This window comes from Neocloeon triangulifer, unplaced genomic scaffold, assembly GCF_031216515.1.
Source record: "Neocloeon triangulifer isolate White Clay Creek 2 clone unplaced genomic scaffold, ASM3121651v1 ptg000010l, whole genome shotgun sequence".
Lineage (NCBI taxonomy): Eukaryota > Metazoa > Arthropoda > Insecta > Ephemeroptera > Baetidae > Neocloeon > Neocloeon triangulifer.
This window is the reverse complement of record NW_026775552.1, coordinates 1,329,021-1,356,191: the sequence shown is the minus strand read 5'-3', so window position 1 is coordinate 1,356,191 and position 27,171 is coordinate 1,329,021. Positions and strand designations below refer to the sequence as shown.

Here is a 27,171-nt window from a genome sequence, read left to right as displayed (position 1 = left end):
TCCCTTTTAAAGCTGCTAATTGATTTTCAAGCCTGCTACATCATTGATTATGTCCACAGGTGCCGGAGGAAGAAATAAATAAAATCGCTTTGCAAGTAAAATTTTCAAGAGAGGAGAATTTAAAGCGTTATGAAATTTACTTGGCACTAAGATGGTAATTTTGTTATAAAATCTGTGGCGTTGTAGTTGATTCTCTGAAATTTTAACGTTAATTTGAACTTCAAATAATTTTTTTTTGCACTGCCCAGAATCACTGAAAATACAATTTAAACAGAATAAAAGAAATATAAATTATTAAAGAACCGAAGAAGTTGAATAATATTTTATTTTCCTCTTAAAAGTTGTTAACTTGCGTTTTTCCTCTTGAAAAGGTTTGCATTAATCTTCATAATTGTTGGAAAGTCTCGTTCTTTGTGGGTCCGTCGGGGCTTTTTCATCCTTTCTGGAAATTGCATTCAACAAGCCATGAAATTCCACGTCGACCACATTCCTTCACGCTTTGAAAAGCGCCACTTCAAAGCGTATATTTATGTGCTCAGCTTCAATTTTGGCTAGAATTTGGTGAATTCAAATCTGCAATTCACGAAGAGAGAGACATGAATAGGCTTGAAGCTTTTGTGCCTCCAATTAAGAATTAATTCGAAAGGAACGGAACAAATTTAATGTACCAACCAAGCAAGTAGTTAAAACGACGAAATGAAACAAAAATTAAAAAAAACTGCTTAAATATCAGTTTGAATTTAGGACTGAATCAAGGATTTGGGCGATTCGGCTTTAGCAAAACCTTAAAAATTTTCATTAAGAAGACGCTTAACGTGACAAGCTATTTAAAAATTTGTCCATGATATTAATTCTATTTTCCTCAAAACAAGTTAGGAATAATCATTTTTAAGTCGATATCCAGTCCAGCAGTTATTATAAACTTAAGCTTAAAAATGGTCTCACTATTCAATCTGCCAGAGCAATGAGGCTGAAAAATTAATTCAGTGAAATGTTTGAGACTTTTTTACATTCCTAATTCTCTTTTATAAAACCGAGATGATCCTTTTATTGGCTTTTAAAGAACCCTTAAAGCACCAAATTGCGGTGCATTATTTTTTATTATTTCTGGACACAATTTCATTAAAAATTCTAGTCTTAAGATTAAAAAGGAAATTGTTAAGAATGTAAACTGTTTTCGTAACAATTGTCTTGAAGTTTTCACAAATGAAACACGTCATTGGAAGTTTGATTTTCAGGTTTTATTTTTCGATATGAAATTCGTCACTCTCCATTTCGAGACAATGCGTCAAATTTCACAGAGCGGCACATTTCGCGCTGGGAAAAGTTTTGTGCGTCGAAAAGTTTTTGAGGAAGCAATTACGAAATCACCTCCATCCTGCGTTCGTCCTCTCATTCCCTCCTCGCAAAATAAGTTTGCAAAACTTCTTCGTCACCATTAAAGTGGCTCATCGGGCGCGAGTTGAAACCTGTGGAGTTTTTTCTCCTCACGAAAAATTGCAGACGAGAAACGAAACGAGGCAAATAATCAAATGAGCCGCCAGAGCGCTGCCCGAATCTGAAACAGAAAAATAATGTTTACAAGATTTATTTTTACTCTTGACGAGCGGCGCAGAAAATAAAATGCAATAAACGAATCAACTTCTGCTCGGCGCGCGTTTCATTAAATCCTTCTCTGAGAGGAAAAAAAAGCAAAGTGCTTTCCAATCATCAATTTTTTTTACTTCCCGATTATTAAATCCAATTTAAAATATCAAGCGCAAAATGACGAGTCAGTTTTGAAGATCCGAATTTCAATGAAATTACTTTGGATTTCTTTGTAAAAAAAAAAAAACTAAAATTTTCATTCAAAGGGCGTTAAAGTTTCTCTCTTCTTTAAATAAAATTTACTCCTGAAATTTTGGATGAGATTTTAAGTCTCAAATAAGTTCATTCCCGTTCATTCCAACTTCAAAATGGAAATGGAGTTTTTTTCTTTTTGAAAATGAAAAATGGGTAAAATCGTAAACTGCAATTTATATTTTTGGTGAAAGGATCAAAATGGAATATTTTCGACTCACTGGGTTGGCAGCCGAAGCCGTCCCTGGGTCTGAATCCAGGGGCGCACCTGCAGCGCGAGTTGCCGGCGGCGCAGATCATCGAGCCAGAGTGACCCGCGCACTCCCTCGAGTCTTCGCACACGTCATTCAGATCTATGCAGAACACATTCCGTTCGATTAGATAGACACTCTTTTTGCTCCACCACTCCAGGAAACTTGTAAATTGTAAAAAAATTCAGCCATAAAAACGATTGCAAATTGTGAACGCGAAAAACGGGAGGAAATTTCGCTTCATTTGGATTAATTTGGTTAAACGGATGAAATGAAACGCTCCTTAATCTGATATGAATTTGGAAATAAAACTCGCCTGCTTGTTTCATTATTTAGCGAAATCCGTGGAAAAACTAAACAAAAGCTGATTAAAAACTCAATTGCAAAATTCACCTGTGTTTCGTTTTCGGAAAATGGAATTATCCATCATTCATCAAAAAGGAACTCGCATTACAATTTCACCAATTAGCTTTTTTTGTAATTTTCATAAATGTTCAAAGTCTCGTTTTCATTCCGATAAACATAATTCAATTTTTTGTTTTGTTTAGCCGAAGAAATAATTGAAATGCTTAAATTTTTGGATTTTGAGAATTAAAATTAGCAATAATTTTTTTGGCGGAAAAAGGAGAGAGTAAATATGAGATTGGCCGACTTTTGGTGTGGAAGCATTTGTCGTCGGTGCGGTGGGTGCCGGGGACGCAGGTGCACTCGGCCTGTTTGCACTCGGTGAGGGGCAGGAACTGGACGCACTGCCCGTCCACCTCGCACGGCCCGTTCAGCTCGTGGGCAACTGCAAAATCCACGCTGCAATTAAACTCAATTGTCTCGCCACGCCGCAGCAATTAACCCAAACACACTCGGAGATAAATTACGGTTATTCAACTCGCCTGAAAAGCAGCTCAATTTGTGCGGAAAGTTTTAACAAATTATGTTTAAAAAAATAGAATTATTATTAAAAAGTGACAATTATTCTTAAAGGGGGGGAAACTTTCAAATATGGAAACTCCATAGCTGGCATCCTGATGCAGAGCTTTGCTTGACGATTCCAAAGTTGGTTAGAAAATTGATTTTGGACAAAAATTGGCGGAGATATTGGCATTGAAAATTTCCCGGAAAACAGTAAATGGCTGCCATTTGAAAAAAATTTCAATATTTGTCAGAATTATGTTTCTGAAAATGGCAAGAATCGTTACAGGATGTGAATTTATCACAAATCTCAGATTTTTCTCTTTTAAAAGAGGTCAACGTGAAACTCACCCAAGAGGCAGCGGCTGCGGTCGGCCGAGGGCGCCGCCCCCGTCTGGCAACTGCACTTGCCGTGGCAAACGGACAGTTCGGCCACGCACTCCTCGTCCCTCGTGCACTCCCCGTCCAGTTCTTGAGAACAACAAAAAAAAGTACAATTATAAGTTCAACCTGCAGGAAATAAAGGTAGAGTGCAACATGCCGGGCTGCCCAAGAGTGATTGATCGATATGCAAAATCCATGTAATTTTCATGCAAATATGTGCAGCGCCAGCATAATCAACTTGTCAGTCCATAACAAAGTACCCGAGGTCTTGATAAAAGTTAAAGGGGTGATGTAAATTGCTTTTATTAAGAAAAAAATCTCTGTAAACTCTTAAAAAAAAACTCGATTTAGATGTGATGTGACGATGTCTTTTAATGAAAGCGTTTTAAAGCATTCCCAGAAATATAATTAAACATTCAGTTAATTGCCTACGTTTTTTATGTTACATAGTTTATACATTACAACCTTGGTTTCCAAAATAAAAAGATGGCTGCCGCTCTGGAATCTATAAAAGTAATTAACTGTGTCAAATTTTTATTAGCAAAACTACTTTTTAACACATCAGTGTAATCGTCCCTCATAGAGCTACTAAGATTTGAAGTAAGAAAAGAGTTAAATTCGCCCTTTAAATTAAAATTGAGACTTGCCAACGTTGAGGATGCACTGATCCCTGGGCTTGTTGGGGTGGTACTCCTGGTGGCAGACGCACCTGCCGGCCACGCAGTACGCGTTGCGGCCGTCCTTGGTGAAGCAGTCGCTGCGGGACGCGCACCGCTCGCCCAACACTGCAGCCAAATCAACACACACGCCATCATAATCCCATTAGTGTTTGCTTTCGACACCCCTTTTTTGCCCCCCACGCAACCCGTCCATCATCGCATACACTCATTTATTGCACCAAATCTCTTTCGATTTCATTTGTAGCCACAAACTCGTTGAAAAGGTTTTTTGCTCTTGATTGATAAGCGAGATGAAAAAATGTTATGCTTTTAAACGAATAGAGTGGAATTTTAATAAGTTTTAATGGCTTTTCGCGTCTCCCTTTAATAAGAATGGACTTTGAAACCAGGATTCAGCAAAATAAAGCATATTGGAGGGAAAATTAATTAGCATTAAGTGGAGATTGAAATAAGAAACTTAACTTGTGAAATCTGTAAAAATCGTAAATTTAAATTTAAAATTAGATTTTCCTTTTCGTAGATTTGGGAATATTTCATATAAATTCTGACGGTGGGGAAAGAAAAATCAAGGCAACAAAAAAATTTGCTTTGATTGTGCATTTTTCCCTCAAGTAATTTTGATTTTATGAAATTTGCTTTTCTTTTGAACAAAGTTTGGTTAATTTACGAACTAAAGTCAAAGTAAATATATATAATCTCAAGGAAATGAATGAATCGGGCTTTTTCCTCGTTGCAGAAATTGGTTTTTCATTTGAAAACAAGAACAATTTCTGCATCGAGAAAAAAGCCCGATTCGTTCATTTCCATGATCATCTCCTCGAGTGTCAACTTCTTCAAAGATTTAAAATCTGATGCTATTTTTTTCTCCTAAAAATAATTTTTATAAATTTTTTGCATCTTTTTTTTTTAGGTTTGACGTACGTTTTGACTGGTGGCATTTTTTGTCTGCAAAGTGGCTGTCCTGGTTGCATCGGCACGACCCGGTTTCGGCCTCATTCGCCGCCGCGCTGCACGTCGAGTCGGCGCCAAACGTGAACTGGCACTGCACCTCGGCCCAGCACGCGTCGCCGATTTTCGTCGCCACTGCAAAATACAAAATACGCGGTGAGTAAAAAAAAATCTGGTACAAACATCTTGGCGAGTCGTATAAAGTTTACGACTCGCGCTCGGATTTCATAAAGCGAAAATGCACTAAATTCCGAAACGACCCGTCACAGATTTCCATAAATTTTATTGCTCAGCACAGATAACGAGAGCGCCCTTCAAAATTGGTAAAATCCTCCTCAGTAGTAAAGGCGATGTCAACATTTTTGATAAATATTATTATTATATTATATGAGCAAAAATATTACTTTTTTTTAATATTTCAACATTTTTGAGGCGCATTTGCTATTTATTAATCTTTAATTAGGAATTAAAGTACAATTAAAGTAGAAAAGGAGCGAAGGCTTAATTTCGTGGGAAAATGGAACTTTTTCATTCATTTTTTATTTCGTTTGAATTCGCAGAGATTATAATTTTGGGCAGCGCGTTGATTTTTTCTTTCTCTCTTTATTCATAATTTTAATTAGCCTTTGTGCATCTCTCTGCGCTTTTGGTAACGAGAAAGTGTCTGAGCGAAATTAAGGGGACATTTGGGCACGACGTATAGCGAGAGATGAAAAGTGGCTGCGCGCACAGATGAGCACGTGCTCGGCCACGCTAATCACTCGCGTCGGCTCTCACAAAAGGGCACACTCGGAACGCTCAGAGCAACAAAACGAATTTTGCGGCCGCACGACTGGGACAAATAATTATCGTTTCCTTCAACCGAAAACCTGGAAAACACTCTTGAGTACAAATAATTTGTTGCAGATCCATTCATTATCCAAGAGTTGCAAATTTTTGCAATCTGAAGAGAGAGAAAAACGAGTAAATCTGAGATAAAATAAAGTTTGTATTGTGAGTTCATGCAAAAAAATAGCATTTAAAACTACTTCAAAAAGAAAATTTAAAGTATTTTCAGGAGATTTTGTTTGTAAAACTTCCAGCAAATTGAAGGCAAGATATAATTGAAAAGAGTTAATATTAAAAAAAATTACACCACAAATATTTTCACATATATTTAAAGCTTCAAACTTTTGAACGGACAGACCAATTTAATTTGTCTGGAAAAACTACCAAATTACTGCAAAATTAGAAACGAATAATCATAAAGAAATGAAGTATGAAATTTTTTTAAGTGATTCTCAAAAAACAATTTAATTTAGAATTGTAAAAATAGCACATTTATTTCAATATGAACATATTGTGCTAATATTTTGAGAACTAATATCACCTCACTTGGTAATGAACATTTTAAAATTTCCAGATTTATATCGTGAATGAATGTGAGGATTTAAAAGTTGCATGGGTTTTCTGTTTGCTCATGATTAGCATGGAGATTAATTTGAAACTCGAGTGCAAAGAAAACAGCATAGAAAACAGGGTTAATTTAGGATTATTTGGATTGCTCACCTGGGAGGCAAAGGTCCTCGAAGAAGACGAAATTCTGGCGGCAGTGGCAAAATCCGTGCGGTTTCGCGCACTCGGCGTTCTCCGTGCACTCGGCGTCGCCCGAGCACCGCGTTGACGTCACTGCGTGAAAATGCAAACAAAAATTAACCCAAAAATCATTAATCCCGTTCAAATTTATGCTAAAGGGGATTCGATTAATTATTATTATTTTTTTTATTATTATTTATTAATATTATTTGCACGTCAAAAAAAAAAAAAAACATTCACAATTTCACAGAATAAAATACAAGTTTCGTCGATGTTTTGCAATTAACTTTTTTCTCGACACAATTGTCATTTGAAGAAGAAATTTTACAAAGAAATAATAAAATCACTTTTAAATATCTGCTATTTTTTAAGTAATTCAATTAGTGTAATTTCCTGCTGTGTTTTGATCTCGGTCAGTGTTCTGATTTGTACAGAGCATAATTTTTTTTTTTATGCATTGATCATTTTTATCAGATAAAGATTACCTTTCAAAACATCCTTAGCATATTTATAATTTATTAAGATATGGGCAGGGAGTTGATTGATTTTACTAATTAAACTATCCATTGCATTGGTTTTTGTGATAAATTTGGTTTATTCAATTAAAAGCAAGAATCAATCAACTTTCATGTGGAAACAAATTTATTTAGGACAGAAAACAAGAACAAAAAATAATGAAGTGACTCGATTTCGTCAATTTAATTGAATTATTAACAAGAATCAGCAAACATAGTGGTTTTATCAGATATTCGTCCTGTTTACGTATTTGCGACTTTGATGAATTAACAAAAAATAAATTAAAATCCTAATTGAATTTGAAAGCTTGAAAGTAAAAGGAATAGATAATGAAAGGAAAGGTCGGAGGTTAGTCGAAAGCTTTAATGACACATTAATTAATTAATTTCCTTCCGAGCGAGTAAAATAATATTGATCATTTCCTTGTTGCTTTGAAGTTTGCTAAATAATTGCAAAAAAAATATATATAATTATATTGGGTTGAGAGGGGCGAGTGGGCGTTCGGGTGTGGACGGAGCGAGCGAGAGAGAGAGAGAGCGCGGGTTGCGGTCAAGGCGCACGCTCGCGGCCCGCGACTTGGTGCCAGGAGCTCATGCTCACGCAGACGGTCGCGCAGCATCCCTTTTTAAATCAATGAGAGCAACAACGCCAGCGCCGCTCGCTCGCAACCAACGCACCGAATCCTGCTTTACAAGTAAATTGCAAGGTGAAAATTCAATTTAATTTTATTCTTAAATTAAAATTAAATTAAAAAAGCGGACCCTAATTATTATTTACTTTTAATTTCATTTGAAAATAAAAATTATAGAATATTATTTTAAATTTGGATTTGCTTAGTTTTGTATTTTAAAGTCTTATTTTAAATAATGTTTGGAGAATTTATAATCATTATTTTAATCTGGATAATTGAACGTTTAAATTATTTCAAGTAATTATTTTAATGCAATTGAAAAATTAATGCTTTGTTGAGACCTTTTGCTTGAAAAGACATTATTGGGGGTTAAAAATTTGCGTCTTTTTTATTAAAAAATAACTTAAATTTATCTGCCTTTTGAAACAAATCAAAATTTTTTCCGTTGCTTGATAAAGTGGAAGGCTTAATTGGGTTTGAAGATAACAATGCACAAAAAAGCGTCGTTATTCGTCTCACCTCTGACGATATCGAATTCGGCGCGCACCATGATCAGGTCCATCAAAGGCGGGCATTGTGCGGCGAAGAAAACGAGCAGAATGGAGGCGCGGGCCATGAGGCGCCGCCGCATCTTCTTGCCTCGAGATTTTCAAAATAAAAACCAGTTTCTTTCTCTCCTTTTCGCCGAACCTCTTATCTCGCCAACTCGCAGATAGCGCGTATCTTTATTGAGAGTCTGATTCAGGGCGCGGTTCGCTTCATTTTTCCTTGACTGAAAAAATTTTAATCTTTTCTTGAATCACTCATAGATTCATACGTCACTTTGAAACGCGTAAATAATTACGAAATTAATTGCCCTCAGCAGTCATTTCCTCTTGCGCTGTTTTAATCTGAAGAAGGTGTGTCGAACAAGATCATTATAAAAAAAAATTATTTTAAATTTCCATTAATTTGTAAACAAGATTTATAGCTAATAAGTCGGCTTTTATTAGAGCTAGAGACAAAATTTACAGCGATCCTCAAAGCTGATAAAATTTCCAATCTTTTTTCATGAGGAAGGATCCTTCCAACATTGGCTCCTGTTCCAGAAAAGTGAGACAAAATATGAATTGAAATTTTTTCAGAGAGTACGCAACCCGCAATACAATCTCGAAATAAAATTATCTCATTCTTTTACAAGACGGCCCTAAAATTTCCCAATTATCAGAACAGTTCTTGTGGATTAGAAAAACTTTGCTTCTGAAAAATTACACAATTCATCGCAAGATTGTAATTAAAACACACATTAATTTCACTTTCTTAACACCAGATGCAATTTTTATTACTTTCAAACTTTACAATATTTGCATTTTATTGGAACAAATGGAATTGATTAATTAATGCAGCGAGCGAGGAAGTGTTGATGAAGCGGCCAAACATTCGGCGTTTGCTCTGCGGATTCGGCAGTTTGGCGCTGCCGCCGGTTAATTTTGTTTCGAATGTAAACATTTATTGCGCGCGGCTGGGGACGGTGGCGGGCGCCGCCGCAGACTCTGCAGTTTTGTCATAATTATACTCGGCCCTCTCTTGAGACCGACACCGAGAGCAAATTGCGAAATAAAAGTTGACGAGAAAACGCGCACGCGGGTTTTATTATTTAGAAAATGGCACACACGATATGAGAGAGTTCGCCGGTGTTTAATTAAAGTTGGTGGCTGCGACTTGAACGGACGAAAAATGCGAATTCTAGAGCAACGACGCGGCGGCCAAAACCACGGCCAACAACCCTGACAGCATGGCCATGCGAGGAGCACCTGAAATGGCAGATAATAAAATTAAACAAATTATATTTAATGAATCAATTTTCAAAATAAAATTGTAATTTGGACAGAAGCGCACAAAAATCTTCTATATTGGCAAACCTTTTAAAGAAGAAGGGCATAAAAAATGGAAAAATCAGAGCTTTCAGAAAAATATCGCCTTTCAAAATGTCAAAAGACAAATTTATGGTTTTCAGATTTGTCATAAAACATGAAATTCACCTGGTAAAAGTGTTTGTAAGAAGGACTGTTTGAAAGGCATGCCCTTAAGAAATCAATTGGTGACCAAAAAGGTCAAGGTCACCATTAAATTTTTCAAGAAATCAATAATTATTGAAATTGAGTGATCCGATTGGTCGAACAGGTTCCCCCACCACCAAATTCTAATTTGCTTTAAAACATGAAGTGTGACACATAATTGGAAAGGTCAGGTCACGGTGAATCGACTGGTGACCAGAAAGTTCAATGTCACCGAGAAAATTGTGAAGAATTCAGCAATTATAATAATTGATCAATCTTGTTATCCTAAAAGAAGGATTCACCACTATATTTACATTGGCTTCGAAGTATTAAGTGTGACACATATTCCGAAAGGTCGGGTCACAAGGAATTGCTCGGTTGGTAAAATATCTTTGGTTCATGCCGCGTAAATATTTGAGAAAATGTAAAGATCATTGCGTGAAGAATATAATAAATTGGCCATTTTTACGTATGCTGTTAACTTTACACCTCGATTTTATTTTTATAAATACCTGAGCAGCGGAGGGTGCTGAGGTCAGGTTTGAACTCTGGTTTGCAGATGCACTGGCCGGCCGTGCACTGCAGCTTCTGGTTGTTGCCGTCGTCGGCGATGTAGCACTCGTCGGGCCTGTCGCACCGGTCGGTCAGACCTTGAAATTAAAATTTAGATAAATTCCGTCCGAGTGAAAAGTGGGATGAGCACCTCTGTCCTGCCAGCACATCATGTCCGAGAAGTGGTTGCCCGTCTTGCAAGTGCACTCGCCGCGTTGGCACACCGAGTGCGGCCCGAACGGTCCCGTGCACTGGATCGACTCCTCGCACGGCGATTTGAAACCTTGCGCCTGCTCCAAACTGAAAATTAATACACGAGAAAAATATTTTTAATTACATTTCCTATTCGCTACAAACATCAGATAAAAACAATAATATTGCGGATGTTGATAAAATATTTTGAAAGGAAACAGAAGAAAAATGAGTACCATGACCTGCGCGGTTTTGTGGCAAACCGCAGGGAATAACTTCCGCTTTTACTCTTAACAATTAATTCGCTAAATATAATTATTTATCTTTTTGAAATTTTTTCACTGACCATCTTTTGCTGTCTGCCGCAGCGACGAAACCTTCCTTGCAGGCACAAACGCCCTGAATGCATTCCGAGTGTTCCGTGGTGCACACGTTGTTTGACGCACAATACGAATCCAGACCTTAAACATTTCCATAATGTTTTTATTTTAATAATTTCAAATATTTAAAAATAAAGAGCAATTTGGAATTGTTATTTTTCAACTATTAGATCAGCCTTGATCTGCTGCGAAATCCAAATGTTTTTGGCGGGAAACGACAAAAACCCCGTTTCCACCCTTGAACGGTGGCAATTTTTCAACCACCACATCAAATTAATTAATAAAAATCGACCCACTTTGACATTCCGGAACAAGAAAATTAACCGATGCGGGACTTTAAAATTGTACCTTTTGATTCAACGCAGGCGCCGAGGTTGTTGATGGCGGTGCCCGGTCTGCAGACGCACGTGAAGTCGCGGCACTCGGTGGTCTTGCTGAGTTTGGTGGTGCACTGGGGGTCCTCCTCGCAGCCCCACCCCACCTCTTTGGCCACTGAAATTGTTCACATCGATTTATTGTTTCGCGAGTGCAAGATTAAACAAATGACGCAAGAAGAAGTGCAATAAAAACTCACAAGGCAAACACTTGGTCTGGTCGTGCGATTGGATGAAGTCGGTCTCGCACTGGCACTTGCCGAACCGACACCGCGAGTCCTCCATTCGGCAGTCGCGGTCCGTCTGACACGATTGATCTGCCAATTCAAGATTAATTATTTAATTAAAATTTCTATTAACAAATAAAGTGATTTATTTCAATTTCAATTTAACTGATTAAAATCTAAAATTTTGAATTTAATGTGAAGAGAGTATTTTATTAATTCCTGCCTGAATTTAGTTGAAAGCTGTAATTCAGCTGCTGTAATTTTAATTCAATTATTTGTTCTTGGTTAATAATTAAGTTTAACTTTTTTCAATAAAAGGTTTTGATTAAAATTGTCTTCATGCTTAAACAAACTTTAAGCAGAACAAGTTGGACTATTTAATTAGGCAAGAAGTCGATTTTCAAGTAATTTTATAGTTTTTTTTTTTTTTGTTTTTTTTTTTGTTAATTATTTGACTTAGTGACTTGCCAGATTTGAAGGAGGTGATCGGCGCGACGCATTTGCCCTCTTCGGAGTTGAACTCGGCGCCCTGCGAGCAGTTGCAGAACTCGACGTCGCAAAGAGCCATCGGGCCGAACTGATCCACGCACACCGAGTCGTTGCTGCACTGGACTTTTGTGTCGCCTGAAAATTAACAATTTTTCACATCTTGAATTCGGACAAACGAGATTCGGACCTCCTGGCAGGACGATTTGGGCCGAAACCGCGAGGGCCGCGAGGGCCAAAGCCAGCGCCGCGAGTCGTGCCAACATGGCTGAAGGAGTGGGTCTGTCTGCGTTTGTGGGCTGCCCAAGGAGAGTATATTTTTTATCTAACCTGGAGGCTGCACCTCTTATTTTGATGAGATAACAAGCGACGATGACTAGCGCCGCTTGATAAGAAATCGTGATGTTTGCACGGCGAATTCGGAACACGCACCAACACACGCAACTTCCTTCACCGCGCTTTATCTTTTCTCAGACTGAAAACGCGTCGATCTCCGCGAAAACGAGGAAGGAAATTTATCACACCAGAGTGACAAATTCCGCCTCCTCAACGGATTTTCTTTGAAATCGACGAACAAACAGTGGCGATTGTTTGACGCATTCGAAAGCCGTTTGTGACGGCTCAAATTTCGTCAAATTCCAATCACCCTTTTTCAAATTGGTGATTCACCTTTAATTATTTAATTAAAAAAGAGTCAATTTTGCTTCTTTCCGATTTTGGAAGGTTCAGCAGACTCTTTTTGCTTTTTCGTTCAACAACTCAGTTTTTTCTTACGCGATCGGCGATATAATTCTTTTCAATAATGAGAGGTCTTGGGAAAACATAAAAAAATAAATAATGAGAAATGAATTATTTTCCTTTTGAATTAATAAAAAATTAAATAAATTAATTAATGTTTAAACAAGTACTCTCTTTTTGCAAAAAGAACAGAATATAAATTATAAATTATTGTATCTCTTGAAAGTCTTGAAAAAGAAAAATAATATGTGGTAAATTTACTCTTCCTCGTGCATTTGTGCTGGAACGTGCAAAGATAGACCGCCAAAATTGAAATTTTTTGTCGCGGTGTGTAGTTGTTTGTCCTTCCGCGAGGTGTCTCTGCAATTCAGCTCTTCAGCGATCAAAACAGATCAAAAGTTGAATCAAAACCACAGAGTTGAATAAATATTATACAACTCTGTGATCAAAACTCCACAGGTGTTTTTTTGGCGCGAAGAAAAGTCTACCCAGTCTTGGCTGCACCTAAGCTTCGCCCACACCGCTTTACAATGTTCCTATCAAGAAAAAGTTTGAAATGTCACATTTTCAGTGCGCGGACGACAATCATCCATGAAAGACTAGCAATCAAAAGTGTCGAACACAGTCGCGACAGAAAAGGTACTTTTTTTATCATAAAGCGTGGTAAAAACTCAAAACTTGTGCTCAAAGTGGGCCCTGCCAAGTGAGTGATATTTTTTTCTTCTCAAACTAATAATTTTATACGCAGTCACAAAAATACGTCGAATAATTTATATCCCGATTTGGTTGCAAGAATTATCGTCTTCGTCCGTCCTCATTATTTACAATTTTGATCACCTACATAATATAATAATCCGCGACAATGACGATCCGTTCGTTGACTCTTATAAATTCTGTGTGCTGGATGAATTCAAGAAAGGTAAAATAACATTCGATGAGGTAATTTTTTTTTTAAATTCATGTTTTTAATTAATGTTGTGTTAATTATTCTAGCTCTGCAGGCAAGTTCTGAGTGTTTTTTTTTTATTGCAGAATTATTATTATTATGTTAATTTCAAACTGTATTTGAGAGAGGAACAAACGACAAAATATGCAAAAAAGAATGTCTTATAAAAAAGCTTTGAAATTGAACCCTACTTTTACGCAATTTTGTTAAAAGAATACAATACTTAATTTCCTTAATTGCACGCTATAATTATGTAACAGTAAAATAAGGATAATTGACATTTATATTTTTAATTAAGACTCCTGTCGACTTTTGCTCCATGAAGCTAATATTTAAATCAACTTAATTATTTGTGTTTAGTCTCAAAACCTTAAACAGCTTTGATTTTGTCTTTTTCAATTAAATATTCACCGATTTTCTTTAAAATTGTCATTCATTATTTTTAATAAATAATGTTTCGATGAGCTTCATTCATTTTGCCTCACACTGCGTTTCAAATAGTGCTGCTGCAACAATTTTCTTAATTAAAGATCAATATATTGCCTATTATTGTCTATGCAGTTTTTCTAGTTTGCAACCATTCGCAACTGAGACTTTTGCATTGCTTTTTCCATAAGAGGCTTTTATGGGAGCACATCGATGAGCGACGCGTGGCGTGATCCTCAGGTTGGTTGAGCTCCGTGCCTGTAGGTGGCACTGCGATGCGAAAATGCACGTTAAGGAGAGTAAAAGGTAGAGGAGATGCGGAAGGGCGGTTACCTCCTAGGAGACCAGGGCGCTGATTGGCTCTGGACCCGTTTAACAATAGGAGGCTCCTCCTCTCCGCGCCTCCTCTACCTTTTACTCTCCTTAATGCACGTCGCTCGAGGCGAGGCGAGCAACAGCTGCTCACTCTTGTTTGGTTGTTTGTTTACATGCAGCCGGGCAGCACAATTTTGCCTTTCCCAGCAAGTTTTCTGCTCTTGGAAGATTTGGAATCGGAGCAAAAAGCCGCAGAAGACGTTCCTGCACGAACAGGATTTGCAAAGAAGCTTAATACATCGGTAATTTGTGGTTAAATTATGTTAATTATGGGGATAGGTTGTGGGTGAAATTAAAAATATTTATCACAAGCGTAGTGAAATTCAAAAATAAATTTAATATAGAAATAATTTGGGCTCTTTAACGCTGGAACATTTTTTATCATACATATTAAAACAGAGAAATATAAATATTAAAAAATATGCTTGATTTCGAATTGGCTGAAGTGGCATTATTTTATTATTTTTATTATCATTAGTAAAATCACTCGAATGTGTACTGCCTATACTAAAACAGCAAAAACTTCTAAATTTTTTATATATTTCAATCCACTAAAATAATTTGCCGATTGTTTCGAATCGCTTCTGATTTGATAAAAATTCTAATTTCAAGATTATAAAAGTCTTGTAAAAAGTCTTATCTGACACGTATAAAAAGACCTCTTCATTTTTGCTTGCCCAAGATTCTCGCAGAAAAATCGTCAAGGTTGCAATAATGCAATTCTTCTCCACACTTTCTTGAGGTATTTCCAATTTTTAAAAATTTCAAATCTTTCCATATCAAATAAATTCTTTTTAATGAGTTTCTTTGAAAAATTTTTTTATATAAAAATCAAATCTCCATTTTGATCTCCATATTTTGTAGATCGATCAAGTTTTATAATCGGATAAGAAAAATGTTGCTTTTTCTTACGCAAATTTAATTGTGGACTTGAATCACTTTTAAAACATCTGATAAAGGAAGTAGACAAGTCCTCTTTACAAAACCTTTTGATTGACAAGCACAGAATATTAAATCAATGTTTATTTACATCATATTCGATATGGGAAAAAATACCCCTTTGAATAATTTAATTTGTCTTTTTAGTAATTCACTTTCCATTTTTTTTTCAGCGTTCAAAATTCATTCGCCTTCTTTTACGAACTTTTGCTTGAATTTGTGCATTTGAATAAATTTATCGGTCGATATTATTGGATATTGCAATTTTTTTTTTAAATTCTTTAAACTTTTAATGATTATGACACCATCATGTGAAATGGTCTGTTGACTATTGTTTTTTAGTATTCAATTTTAATTTGGTTTATTTCTTTGCATGCTGTTCTGATTTCATCCAATTATTGATTATTATTTAAATTATAGTCAATCTCCAAAGGCATCTTCTCGTACGAAACGACAAAACTCTAAAAGTACCACATAAAAACGTCCTAAAAAATAAACCCTGATACTAATTTACAATTCACATCACAAACAAAGACTCCACACTAATTAGAACAGAAAAAAACACGCGCACAGCAACAACTACTTGAGACTTTACCAAGGTTTGGCTTCAATCCAAGGTCACTTTTGCCTCGCCAAAAAAAGCACCTACATAATACGTAATATGTCTGGATGGACGTTTTGAAAAATTTTGTGGCAAATTGGCTGTGCAACTCGATATTTTGGGAAATTTTCAACGTTAAAAAATGTCAAAATACTCGAATTATATAATGATTAAGTTAAAGTTTAAATCGAACGCAGGGAAATGGATATTTGTTCATAATAAATTCCACCTCCGGTCTGCCCAAAAGTGAGAGGACAGATTTTTTTCACTGCTTGCCTCACCCGATATGGCCACATGCTCAGCTCGTGCTGCCCCTCTCTGTAGTGGGGGGGATTATATTATCCCTTCTTTGCTTTTCTTTATTGCAATTATTTTGATTGATGAATCATGAAGTCATAATAATAGTGAAAACTTGGCTGAAATCAAGCGCGCCGTCTCATACAATTATGCGAACCAGGCGAGATGTTAGTACCAATGCTAGTACAATAGGTGGCAGCAGCACGCTCGCTTGTAATTGCGCGCTTCGATTTTTCGTGTCTTACAAAAGTCTTACAAAAGCTAGACTTCCCGAGACTTTCGATCGTAATATTTTAAAATATTTATTTATTTTAGAGGGCGTTCTGCAGATAAAGGTAACGTAATATTTTGTTCTTTAGCAAATAGCCAATGAAGGATTGCATCTTCATCGATGATTTTTCTTAAGCAGGGGCCCATATGGCGATATGGCCGAGAGTATAATGAGAGCTACAAAGGCGTCGTCTCAAAATAATTTTTAACATCAAAATCCAGCAATCATTTTTTGAATGCTAACTGATATCTTTTAGTGCAAATTCATTTTTCTTTTCCATGATTACATTTGTGAAAAATAAACGAAATAAACAATAAAAAGTATTTAATATTTAATTCTTATAAGTATAGTTAATAAATCAAAGATAATTTAGCAATTTTCATGATAATAAAATTAACTTTTTCCACTTCGCTTACATTTATGTCAAATTGTTACAATAATTTAATTTTTTATTGCTCGTCGCTTAATAATTTAATATTAATTTTAAATAATTTTAAACAATGAGTCAATTACGCGGGAAAAAATCTTCGAGTTCTTCCGTGTGGCGTGCGTCAACGGTTCGAAGAAAACTTTCGGGCAAAACCTTCCTCTTTCCGATGATTCGATCACCAAGCATTTGTAGAAAAGTCATACACGAAGAAACTTGCAATATCATTATGTGACCCTCATTTCGAAATGATCAAACAAAAAGTCTCGTATTGCTCGTTGCCCTTCCTGCAGCAATATTTACTCTGCGGCCGCGATCCAGCTCTGAAAAAAAAACTCGTTTGCCTTCTGTTAAGAAAAAAAAATAATATTGTACTTTCCTTAATTTTAATTATAAATTTTCAATTTTTTTCTACATTTTGATTTTGCTTCACGCTAAATTGTCATTGTTAAGACAAAATTTTATTTTAATTAATTAAATTAATTATTAAATACTGATTATTAGAAAAAATCCTTTGCTTAATTTCTCCTGGTTAATTTAATTAAATAGTTCACTGATTTCAAAATGCGCTAGTTTCCGTTCCGTAACTTGTGCTATTCAAATTTGTTAAACAGTTCTGATTGACCTTGATGATTTATTATTGTTTTCAGTAAATGGATTCAAATATTGCGTAAAACACCGCAACAACAACAACCAAGTTAATTTGAGAAGCAAAAGCCTAAAAATGGGCAGAAAGGGGCACGGTACATTCCCGGGAGTCACACTGGTGGAAAAAGGTTTGACATTATTTCATTTTTGAGTGGAATTTTAATAAACTAATTGTTTATGAATTTCAGCAATAAACAAATCTAGCTTGGGCTATTTCAGCACATCGGACGGGAATTCGAGAGAAAATGCAGACGTGTAAATATTCACTTTTGTGCAATATCGATACAATTTTATTTATGTTCTTGCATCAGTACTTTTGTTCTACTTCTCCATTACCATTTTGAATCTTCCGACTCAAGTGTCATAACAGATGGTGTCGATGAAGACGTTCAAAATCTCAAACGCACGTTTGAAAACAGACGAAGATGCAAATTTCGTGAATTGAACTTGCGAGCTAATATTCTTCTGGAAGTGGAAGAAATGCTGAACAGATGCATAGGACATGAAGGTTCAGATTTGAAACGATTTTAATTCATTTAATTGGAATCAATCGAATGTGTTTGTACTTCAGTGCCGTCTGTTTTGATTTTGATCGTTTTGTCACACGGAATGGCGACACAAGAGGAGTTGCATAAATCTGAAGATCCCAATCAAGAGCTCTTGAGAGTGCTTCAAGAAAACAAAAAACTTTTCAACTGCCTGAAACTTGTGTTCTTTAAGGTGAGACTCAGAAAGTTCAATTTTAAGATCTTCAATACCAGTTTTCTTAGCCATGCAGATATAGTCTGGAAGAACACAAGGTGGTGCATCCAATGGAAGTTGATCAAACTCAAAGCGTCGCAGAGCCATCCAGAAAGAATCGGGCGAGGATGGTGGACTGGGTTGACTGGATGCATAATTTTGTAATTGTGTACTCGACCGTTGAGAGTAAAGGTTGATTTGCTACAAAATTCTGAAACTAAATCTTTCATCGTCATTTTGCAGGTACGTTGGTACGCAGAAACACAAAAGGGACGTTACTCGTGAGAGCTCTTTGCGACGAGTTGAACAATATGTCAGAAGACAAAAGTTTGGCTCACTTTTTGACGTCGGTTCAGTTCAGAGTACATTCAATTAGCACCGAGGTGTATCAAGAGAAAGGAAAAACGCCAGAGTTCAAAATCTTCCCACTGGACAGGAAGTTTTCCTTCTCTCCGTTGAATGAAACTTTGTATGAGTCAGGAAGTGTGATTTGATACACGGTTTAATAATTTTTGATTCGCAGAGATCGCGGTGGAACTCGCATTGTTCAGCATCAGCTCAATTACAAATGGCATTGGAAACCGGGAGTAACAAGGAAAAGAAGGGCTTTAATTTTCTGCATGGAAATGAGCAAACCAATAAGACAATTGCAAAACGCGCTGGTTCATAATCTGCAATTTGAAACGAATTTGGCATTCATCAATGATACAATATTACAATCGGGTAAGTCAGTAAATTCACGCTTGAAGTTGTGCGAATTCTCGTTTTTAATGCTTTAACATGTGTCCAATTATTTCTAGAATTAATAATTTGTGGAAAAGAATTCAATTTTTTCCTGCCAATTTAATTTGTTCGTTATGTTTTTCACCAAAACGCAGAGACGCAATTAATATTCCACCACTAGCCACAATGATATGCCAAAACTGTATTGTTTAATTTTTGAGTTTAATTTCAGAAAAAAGCAGCTTGCAGGACTACGACTGTTTTGCTGCATTTTTCTTCTCACAAATGAGCAAAGACATCAACGGAAAAATTTGGATTGAATGTGACAAGAAAATGGTGCCTGTTGGAGAAATTGTTGACAGATTTTTGGGACCAGAAAGCGAGGAATGGATAGGAAAGCCGAAGCTGTTTTTCTTCATCAATGAAGCGCTGGTGAGAACAAAACTTTTCATTTCAACTTTCAAAGTGTATAAAAAATGCTAGACTTTTTAGTTAATAAATTTGCCTTGTATATTTAAAGAACTTGCAGAAACCATATAAAATTAATCCAATAAGCAATAAGTTTCCTCTAGAAAGGTCTCTGTAAATGAACATTTAGTCCTATTGTATTTTCCATTTGGTTGAATAATTCAATTTCTGTTAAGAGCGGGGAAAAAATTGAGATGACTTCGAGAATTGATTCTGCCCATAGAACAAAACACAGCGAAACTCTGACCTTTTATTTGGACGCTCAAGGTAAAATAAATTCCTCTTCCTCAAATTAGATTTTGCTGAGAAATTGCTAATTGTAAGAAGCAAATATAAATTTATTCAATTTGCAATATTTCAGGATTGCTGAACGATTTTGTAGGAATATTCGAGAGCCAAAAATTAATGGAGGAATCAAGTTTGCAAGAATTACTGATGAATTTGTTGCTCAAAGAACATTCTAAATTTTCGAGCTGCTGCCTGGTTTCTTCCTTGCAATATCTGCTTCATTTCCCAAAAGGTGAGATCTTCGTTGAGCCTCAGTTGCGCTTGAATTTGGGCGTGAATGTGCAGCATTTAACGTTCCATCAAACGGTCAGAATAGCAGAAAAAATGATGGAAAATTCCAATCTCTGCATTCTGACGGCACCTCCAGGCATGGGAAAAACCAAACTTCTGGGCCAAATTGGACGAGAATTGAAAGATAGGTCGCGTCACAGCTTAAAAATTTTTAATGTGAGATTGATAGACTTGTATGCGAACTTTGGTGAAAGAAAGGTTCAAGGTCCATCTTTCTTGCAAGCTATTGCGGAAAATGTGGAAGAATCTGCAGAAAACTTAATGAAGCTGATTGCAGAAGAAAATTTTATGCTCATGTTGGATGGATTCGACGAAATTCCGAATTTTTACCAAAATGAAGCCATTCAAAATATCATCAAATTAATCAAGGCAAACGTACAAGTTTGGATTTCTACGAGGCCGCAAGCAGAACAATTGATCACAAATGCAACAAGTGAAATCACGACATGTAGATTTGAAATTTTGCCGCTGCAGGTCGATCAGCAAATAGAGTTGCTTAAGGCTGTCGCTCCACAGTTCAGTGAAAGCAAAGTCAAGTTTTTGTTGCTAAACTCGAATCTGGGCCCTGAAGTCTTGGGCAATCCACTGCACTTGTTGACTTTCACAGACGTTGTGGCAAATTCGACGCTGAAGGCAAGTTCCTTGATGGAAATTTACGAAAGTTTCACACATTACAGGATTGACCAAGCACTGAAGAGGAAAGGAATGAATCCCTTATTTGTGCAGTACTCGAAGAAAATATTGAGAGATTTGGCAGTGGCAGTCGTTTCAAAGGGAAACTCGTGGTTAGCCTCAGACATGGAAGGTATTGATGAAGTAATTGACACAGGCATTGTTTCAGTGAGAAATGGAAAAGTGAATTTTGTCCACCAAACCTATGGCCACTTTTTTGCTGCCCAGCGATTCATCGAAGAAATTAAAAACGGTGTTTTGTCGTGTCCGTTCCTACTGCTCCAAGATTTCGACCATGTGCGCAAATTTTACGATTCCTATCTCTCATCTGAAGACTTCTTGTCTGCACCTGATGCTGAATTCCTGGAGAAATGCATCACGAATCACTTCATAGTAAATATTGTGATCAAGGAAGATCTGGTCAAAATTTTTCAGCACTCAAAGATGTACTTGCCTTTTGCAGACGAGGAAAGTTTGTGTGCGGCATTTGAAAATAGCGAGCGCATAGCCTTGGAACTCTTGGAAATGGTCGACGCAGACCAAACTGAAAATCTGCGCCAAGCACTCGTCAAGAAGCTTCCGAAAATCGTGGAGAACAATTTCGTCAAGATCTTCTCCAAATTAATAAATGTTTGCCGCCAGAGAAGCTTAGATTTGAGGTTGATATCGAAAGGTGACAATGACAAGGAGGAGAAAATCAATTTACTTGAAAAAGCAGCCGAGAGAATGCACGACGCGATGCTGAACAAAATATTGGAAGCAGAAATATTCGAGGCTGGTGAAAAGGAAGACGCTTTGTTCACAGCCGTTCGCAGTGGTCATTTGAACAGCGTCCAAGCTTTATTGAAACACGGAGTTGACTTGGCACACAAGGACGAAAAGGGCAGAACTGCTCTGCACGTCGCAGCCAGCAGAGGAAATCTTGAGATTGTCAAACTTCTGATCCAACCGAACATTGAAATATCCGAAGTTGACGAAGAGGGCTGCAACGCTGTCCACATCGCAGCAGCGTGCAACGACGCCACGCTTGACGTTGTCAAATATCTGCACTCGATGGACAAGGAACTCGTCAAAGGAAAGACCGGAAAAGGGCAGAATCCGTTGCACCTCGCTGTGTGGCACAATCGCTCAAGCTCGATGGTTTATTGGCTCGTCGAGGTTGCAGGTGTTGATGTGACCGAGAGGGACGTGGACGGATGGAACAATCTGCACTTCGAGGCTTATGGAGGAAAAAATGCCGAATTGCTGGATTATCTGGTGGTTTCTGAATTAAAAATGGTGCGTCAGCAGGCGTCGGATGGAAGGACGGCCTTGCACATTGCGGCTGACAAGGGAAACTTTGTGCGTTGGTTCGTTGAAAACGGAGCTGACGTTGAAGTCGGTGACAATGATGGGTGGAACGCTTTGCATTTCGCCGCTCGAGCTGGAAATTTTGGAGTCATCAAGTATCTATTTGAAAAGAAGCCTCAATTGATTCAGTGCAAAGACAAGAAAGACATGTCTGTTCTTCACCTGGCGGCGAGCAATGGAAATTTGGAAATTATCCAATGGTTGTTCGAACGAGCAGGTTTAAAGACGGATGTGTTAGACAACTCTGGACTAAATGCCCTTCACGTGGCGACAAACAGTGGCCACTTTGAAGTTGTCAAGTATTTGAACCAAATCAATGGTGTTCTGATACATCAAGTGGCGATTGATGGGAGGTCGGCACTGCACCTGGCTGCAGGAAAGGGTTACGAACCCTTGTGCAGGTGGTTGATTGAGAACGGTGTGTCCGTGGACCATGTGACGAGCAAGGGCTGGAATGCGCTGCACTACGCGGCCCTGAATGGAAACCTCGAGTTGGTAAAATATCTGAATTTGTTGAACCCGACTTTACTCTTCAAAAAAACCAAGGACGATAAAACGGCGCTTCACCTAGCCGCGTACAGTGGAAACGATACTTTGTGTCAATGGATGCTTGAGAAAGGATTGGCTGTTGATGCTGTGGACGCTGCGGGCCACGGCGCCCTCCACTACGCAGCCATCAATGGCTACGTCATGCTTGCGGAATATTTCCATCGCAAAGTGTCCAGATTTTGAATGTGTTAATCATGGAAAGGCACACTTTGAACCAAGTATGTTTATAAAATTTAATTTAATTTTTTTTAAAAAGATTAAAATCCAAAATTATTTCAATTTTATGCAACTACAAAATTGAAAGGGCTACTTTTCGGGTGCAATTTGATGTTAAAATTGGAAAGATCGGATGATAAATTACTGGGGTTATTGAAGAATAACTTGAATGAACCCAGGGAAACCATATTGATTTTAATTATAAATGTTGAGGTTGAAATATGCATCCAAGAGAAATGAAAAAAGTAATTTTGTTAATTATTATTATTTGAAATTGAAAGAGAAAAAATTGAGTACCCTACAACTGTGACACAAACTGAAAGACAAGACCCAAACACATGACAATATAAAAAATAATCTCCGTACAGCGTAAAAGTATGAATATAAAATTTCCTTTGCAGCTAAAATGATATAAAGCGTCTTAAAAGTGCCAACAAGGAATAATGATGGATTGATTGAATTCTTCTGAAAATTGAATCCAAAAGAGCTAAGTTTTTAATAAAATGCCGTTAAATCGTCGGCGAAATTATTATCGAAACTACAAAATAAAGATCTCAGAATCATAATTCTATAGAATTGCAACTAAAAGTGATGGAGTGTAAGAATTATGCCGGGAAATAACTACGTCACTGTTCGCAAAAGCTCATTCAAGCCGAGCCTGTTGAGATATCTGGAGCAAACAAACCGCTTTCAGCAAGGAATTTTAATTATCTGTGTGTGCAAAAGTGTTGGCACTTGATACCTACTTTTTGTCCGCACAGCAGTAAATGTTATTTATTATTGATACCTCTTATAATTTTGTTAGAATAAAATGGCTAATATAATTTTAGACTGTGAAAAAATACTTCATTGGGTATCTTTGTTCCCAGTCCAAATTTATTATAATAATAATAAATAAATATAATCATTGTCAAACATATTTTGCTTGTGCTTTGTTCGTGTTTTCATTTTGTGCACCAAATAAAAAAATCAGGTTTTATATGCATAATATTGTGTTTTTAATACTTTATATCTCAACATGATTTTTTGAATTCTTTTAAAATTATTTTTCTTTCAGGAGTTTAAAAGCAGGCATCCTTTTCCAAAGGAAATTGTTACCCAAAATAATCATCATAAGATCTGAATTAATGGAATGATAATGATTTAAGACTATTTGTTATATTTTCATTATTCTGCCTGGCCTCTTTTTATTGCAAGCAATGTCGCGAATCCAAATAGATTTAAACAATGAGAAGGAAAACCAATTAAAAGTAAATTTAAAGTCATCTCCAATTATGCACTCTCTCTCGATGGAATAGAAAACGAGGTGGGAGGTTTTCAGATGCATCTGTTCATTGATCGGCGCATATACGGCAATAATGGGTCAGCGTGCACGCTGCAACGAGAGCCTGTTTGTCCCGTTAATTGCAGGCGAATTATGCACTTGAGTCTCTTTACTCGGTCAGTGGTGCGTCCGTCGTCGTGTCCAGGTGGGGCCTACGCAGCTGCAGTTTCCGCGTCGAAAGCGAGATTCTCTCGAGAGTCAGACGCCTGCCGCGATGCTCCGAGCCAACACGCTGCTCCTCTGCCTCCTGCTGAGCGCCGCCTCCGCCGCCGCCGCCTCCGACCTGGAGGCGGACGACGGCCTGACGACGCTCGCGCCTTCGCAGGACGGCCCCGAGGCCCGAATCGAGCTGGACGACGACGACGACTACGAGGAGGGCGAGTACCTCGCGCCCAAGACCGTGCTCGAGTGCGTCATGCTGGCCGACTGGCCCTGCGTCCAGGTCAAGACGTTCAGGGCCATCAGGGAGTGGCTCAACATCGGCACCAGCGTCGTCCAAAGCAAACCTATCTCGCAGGTGCTGATAATGAGGGCGATCCAAAAGGCTAACTTGGCCCCTAGTCTAAATAAACCTCATGGCCCGGGCTAATTTAACCCATGCCATTTAATTTTGCTGGTGGGCTAAGTTAGCTCGGGGCTAAGTTCAAGTTATAAGCCTGGGCCAGGTTAGGCTTTTGGATCGCCCTCAATAATAGTGATTGAGCATAAAAGCCTAACTTAACCTTAATAATATCTCGGGGTATATTAAACCAGGTTGAGTTAAGTTAGCCTAAGTCAAATTAGCCTTTTGAATCGCTCTCACTCTGTATTAGAGAGTGATCCAAAAGCCTAACCTGGCCCAGGCTAACTTAACCTTGCCCGAGCTAAATAAACCCAGGGCAGATTAAGTTAGCCCAAGTCAAGTTAGCCTTTAGAATCGCATTCTGTATGGTTTTTGAAGCCTAACCTGGCCCAGGTGAACTTAACCCTGACCAAGTTAAATTGACTCAGGTGAGGTTAAGTTAGCCTATGTCAAGTTAGCCTTTTGAATTGCCCACACTCTGCATTAGAGAGCGATCCAAAAGCCTAACCTGGCCCAGCAGGCTAAGTTAGCCGATGAAAAGTTAAGTTTTCAGATCACCCTGTTTTAATTATTCTCTTAATTTGGGTTTACATTGATAATTTTACACAATTCAAATAGAATATTATGCTTCAGATTTAATTGAATTGTAATTTTTGCATTTTATATTTTTTCCTTGTTGCAAAAAAAAATGAGATAATGAGATTTTTGCTTTGATCGCTCCAATGAGATTTTAGAAATAATTTTGATATTTAATTTGGTACACCATTTTTCAATGTCTTTGAAATAAAATGACATTTTCAGTAAAAGTTCTTTTTATTTGTGGTTTTAAAAATAGTTTTCTCTTGACCACACATCTTTTATGCTTTTGCAATTAGTAGGACAAAATAAATTATTGTTTTCATTCCTTATTTGCTCGGCGCACATTTCTCTATTACGTGCCCTAGTAGGTCATTTCTCCGTTGAGAGTCCGTTGTCGACTCAATTAAAAAAGCGCAAAGGCGTGCGTGTGACCTTTTGAGTATAATATTGCAGGATGAGGAGAACGAGCTGCAGAGCAAAACGGAGGAGGAAGAAAACCACGAAGACCAAGAGGAGCCGGACACGGACGACGAGTACGACCTGAAGGAGGCCACGGCCTTGCTCTCCGGCCTGGGCAAGGAGCCCAGCTCGTCGTGGGCCGGCTCCCTCGAAGTCCTGGCCGAGATGCTCTACGACGGCGTGTCCGCCTTTTTGGGCGCCGAGTCCGAAGACGAGCAGCGCGCCCTGCTCAAAAAGGGAATCGAAAAGTTGGAAAACGCTGGCAGGAAGCTCGAGCAAGGTATTTTCAATTTTTGACATGAAATAATATCATTTTATTGTTCAATTTTATATTATAATTTAATAAAAATTTAAAAAAAAATTAATAAATACAAATTAATCAATTAATAAATTTTAATTTACTTTTTGATAAATAATAAAAATTTTAAAGTAATTTCACTTTTTTTGTTCATATTGGGGTTTTAAAATCACAAATTTTTACATTTTATCACTTGAAAAAGAAAAAAAATGAACCAATTTTGCTAAAACAGTTGGACTGAAAACACCTTATTTAGGTACAAAAAGAATCATTGATTAACTTTTTTTTTAAATATTTCTTCTATTTCTACAGAAAGCTAATTTTTCAACAGGAAAGGAAAGAATTAATTTTGAAAAATGATGCAATTTCAGCGAGAAAGAAGTTCGGACTCGGGGGCCACGGTCACCACGGCGTGGGCAACCTTCTGGGCCTGATCACGTTCAAGATGTCGAAGATCATGACGGTGCTGAGCGCGTTCTCGGCGCTGGTGCAGCTCAAGTCGCTGGGCGTGACGATGCTGGGCCTGTTGCTGGCCGCCTCGAGCCTCTTCATCCAGTTCAAGACGAACGTGCGGCCGCTGCACCCGATCGTCAAGGTGCTGCACCTGCACCCGCGGCCCCACGTCACCGTGAACGCGGGGCCCGACTTCCCCGAGGCCTCGCACGACTGGGACGGCGGCCACGAGCACGACCACGAGTACGGCGCCTACGAGGGCTACAACGAGCAAGCCTACGAGCACCAGGCCAAGCAGGCCCTGCTCGCCAAGTACAAGCTCGGCCGCCGATGAGCAACGCCAACAAATTATTTATTTAATTTATTTCTAATTTTAGCACCCGAATCGACTGAAATGGTTTTTTTTTTAAAGAGAGAAAAAATAAATTTGTATTAAATATAGAGAGCTTGTGTTTATTTTCCATATTGAGAAATTCCTAGGGCCGCAAGATGCATTTCGAAATTATTTACATTCGCCACCAACAGATTAGAACACTCTTGAATTAAAGAT

The 27,171-nt window shown here is 37.7% G+C and overlaps 4 protein-coding genes and 1 long non-coding RNA gene across 14 annotated transcripts in view; 3 read left to right on the top strand and 2 right to left on the bottom strand.

The window, feature by feature from the left end:
- Positions 1 to 5,157, top strand: part of LOC132195802 (uncharacterized) — a 77,861-nt gene extending 72,704 nt beyond the window's left edge. For all 3 annotated transcript variants that reach the window (XR_009441689.1, XR_009441690.1, XR_009441688.1), the window contains one exon: positions 4,971 to 5,157. This is a non-coding gene — a long non-coding RNA (uncharacterized LOC132195802). The remainder of the gene's footprint in view (positions 1 to 4,970) is intronic.
- LOC132195801 (protein draper-like) lies at positions 1,220 to 8,414 on the bottom strand. The gene is made up of 8 exons (XM_059618013.1): positions 8,250 to 8,414; positions 6,557 to 6,676; positions 4,982 to 5,143; positions 4,028 to 4,165; positions 3,348 to 3,467; positions 2,743 to 2,880; positions 2,061 to 2,192; positions 1,220 to 1,558 (listed from the first exon to the last, which is right to left on the bottom strand). The coding sequence occupies exons 1-8, from the start codon at positions 8,359 to 8,361 to the stop codon at positions 1,488 to 1,490; spliced, it is 993 nt and encodes a 330-aa protein (XP_059473996.1). The 5' UTR covers positions 8,362 to 8,414; the 3' UTR covers positions 1,220 to 1,487.
- Positions 8,415 to 9,341: 927 nt separating this feature from the next.
- LOC132195649 (tenascin-like) lies at positions 9,342 to 12,329 on the bottom strand. The gene is made up of 8 exons (XM_059617787.1): positions 12,171 to 12,329; positions 11,963 to 12,118; positions 11,468 to 11,584; positions 11,242 to 11,385; positions 10,860 to 10,974; positions 10,473 to 10,621; positions 10,282 to 10,419; positions 9,342 to 9,523 (listed from the first exon to the last, which is right to left on the bottom strand). Exons 1-8 carry the CDS (start codon positions 12,244 to 12,246, stop codon positions 9,456 to 9,458), a joined length of 963 nt encoding a protein of 320 aa, XP_059473770.1. The 5' UTR covers positions 12,247 to 12,329; the 3' UTR covers positions 9,342 to 9,455.
- A 1,843-nt stretch (positions 12,330 to 14,172) lies between these two features.
- LOC132195777 (uncharacterized) lies at positions 14,173 to 23,934 on the top strand. 8 transcript variants are annotated; one of them, XM_059617980.1, is made up of 12 exons: positions 14,173 to 14,330; positions 14,585 to 14,707; positions 17,651 to 17,776; positions 17,837 to 17,903; positions 17,960 to 18,156; positions 18,220 to 18,368; positions 18,419 to 18,581; positions 18,633 to 18,858; positions 18,913 to 19,112; positions 19,345 to 19,544; positions 19,757 to 19,847; positions 19,942 to 23,934. In XM_059617980.1, exons 3-12 carry the CDS (start codon positions 17,725 to 17,727, stop codon positions 22,911 to 22,913), a joined length of 4,317 nt encoding a protein of 1,438 aa, XP_059473963.1. In that variant the 5' UTR covers positions 14,173 to 14,330; positions 14,585 to 14,707; positions 17,651 to 17,724; the 3' UTR covers positions 22,914 to 23,934. The 8 variants fall into 8 exon arrangements, with proteins under 8 accessions (XP_059473963.1, XP_059473968.1, XP_059473966.1 ...); XM_059617985.1 differs by lacking the exon at positions 14,173 to 14,330 and having other exon boundaries at positions 14,568 to 14,707; positions 19,942 to 22,676; positions 22,728 to 23,934; XM_059617983.1 differs by lacking the exon at positions 14,173 to 14,330 and having other exon boundaries at positions 14,568 to 14,707; positions 19,942 to 22,948; positions 23,348 to 23,934.
- Positions 23,935 to 24,063: 129 nt separating this feature from the next.
- Positions 24,064 to 27,064, top strand: LOC132195779 (uncharacterized). Its single transcript, XM_059617988.1, has 3 exons — positions 24,064 to 24,787; positions 25,865 to 26,150; positions 26,540 to 27,064. Exons 1-3 carry the CDS (start codon positions 24,485 to 24,487, stop codon positions 26,953 to 26,955), a joined length of 1,005 nt encoding a protein of 334 aa, XP_059473971.1. The 5' UTR covers positions 24,064 to 24,484; the 3' UTR covers positions 26,956 to 27,064.
- Positions 27,065 to 27,171: the final 107 nt, after the last annotated feature.

Excerpts from the sequence above, each read along its gene's own strand:
- LOC132195801 (XM_059618013.1), bottom strand. The coding sequence starts at position 8,361 with ATGCGGCGGCGCCTCATGGCCCGCGCCTCCATTCTGCTCGTTTTCTTC. Across the intron at positions 6,677-8,249 it reads CGAATTCGATATCGTCAGAG|TGACGTCAACGCGGTGCTCG; the intron begins GTGAGACGAATA and ends ATTTTCACGCAG. Across the intron at positions 2,881-3,347 it reads CCGCAGCCGCTGCCTCTTGG|TTGCCCACGAGCTGAACGGG; the intron begins GTGAGTTTCACG and ends TGGATTTTGCAG.
- LOC132195649 (XM_059617787.1), bottom strand. The coding sequence starts at position 12,246 with ATGTTGGCACGACTCGCGGCGCTGGCTTTGGCCCTCGCGGCCCTCGCG. Across the intron at positions 10,622-10,859 it reads GCGGCAGACAGCAAAAGATG|TTTGGAGCAGGCGCAAGGTT; the intron begins GTCAGTGAAAAA and ends ATTAATTTTCAG. Across the intron at positions 10,420-10,472 it reads GATGTGCTGGCAGGACAGAG|GTCTGACCGACCGGTGCGAC; the intron begins GTGCTCATCCCA and ends TTTAATTTCAAG.
- LOC132195777 (XM_059617980.1), top strand. The coding sequence starts at position 17,725 with ATGGGCAGAAAGGGGCACGGTACATTCCCGGGAGTCACACTGGTGGAA. Across the intron at positions 18,157-18,219 it reads CAGATGCATAGGACATGAAG|TGCCGTCTGTTTTGATTTTG; the intron begins GTTCAGATTTGA and ends TTTGTACTTCAG. Across the intron at positions 19,848-19,941 it reads CTTTTATTTGGACGCTCAAG|GATTGCTGAACGATTTTGTA; the intron begins GTAAAATAAATT and ends GCAATATTTCAG.
- LOC132195779 (XM_059617988.1), top strand. The coding sequence starts at position 24,485 with ATGCTCCGAGCCAACACGCTGCTCCTCTGCCTCCTGCTGAGCGCCGCC. Across the intron at positions 24,788-25,864 it reads AAAGCAAACCTATCTCGCAG|GATGAGGAGAACGAGCTGCA; the intron begins GTGCTGATAATG and ends ATAATATTGCAG. Across the intron at positions 26,151-26,539 it reads TGGCAGGAAGCTCGAGCAAG|CGAGAAAGAAGTTCGGACTC; the intron begins GTATTTTCAATT and ends ATGCAATTTCAG.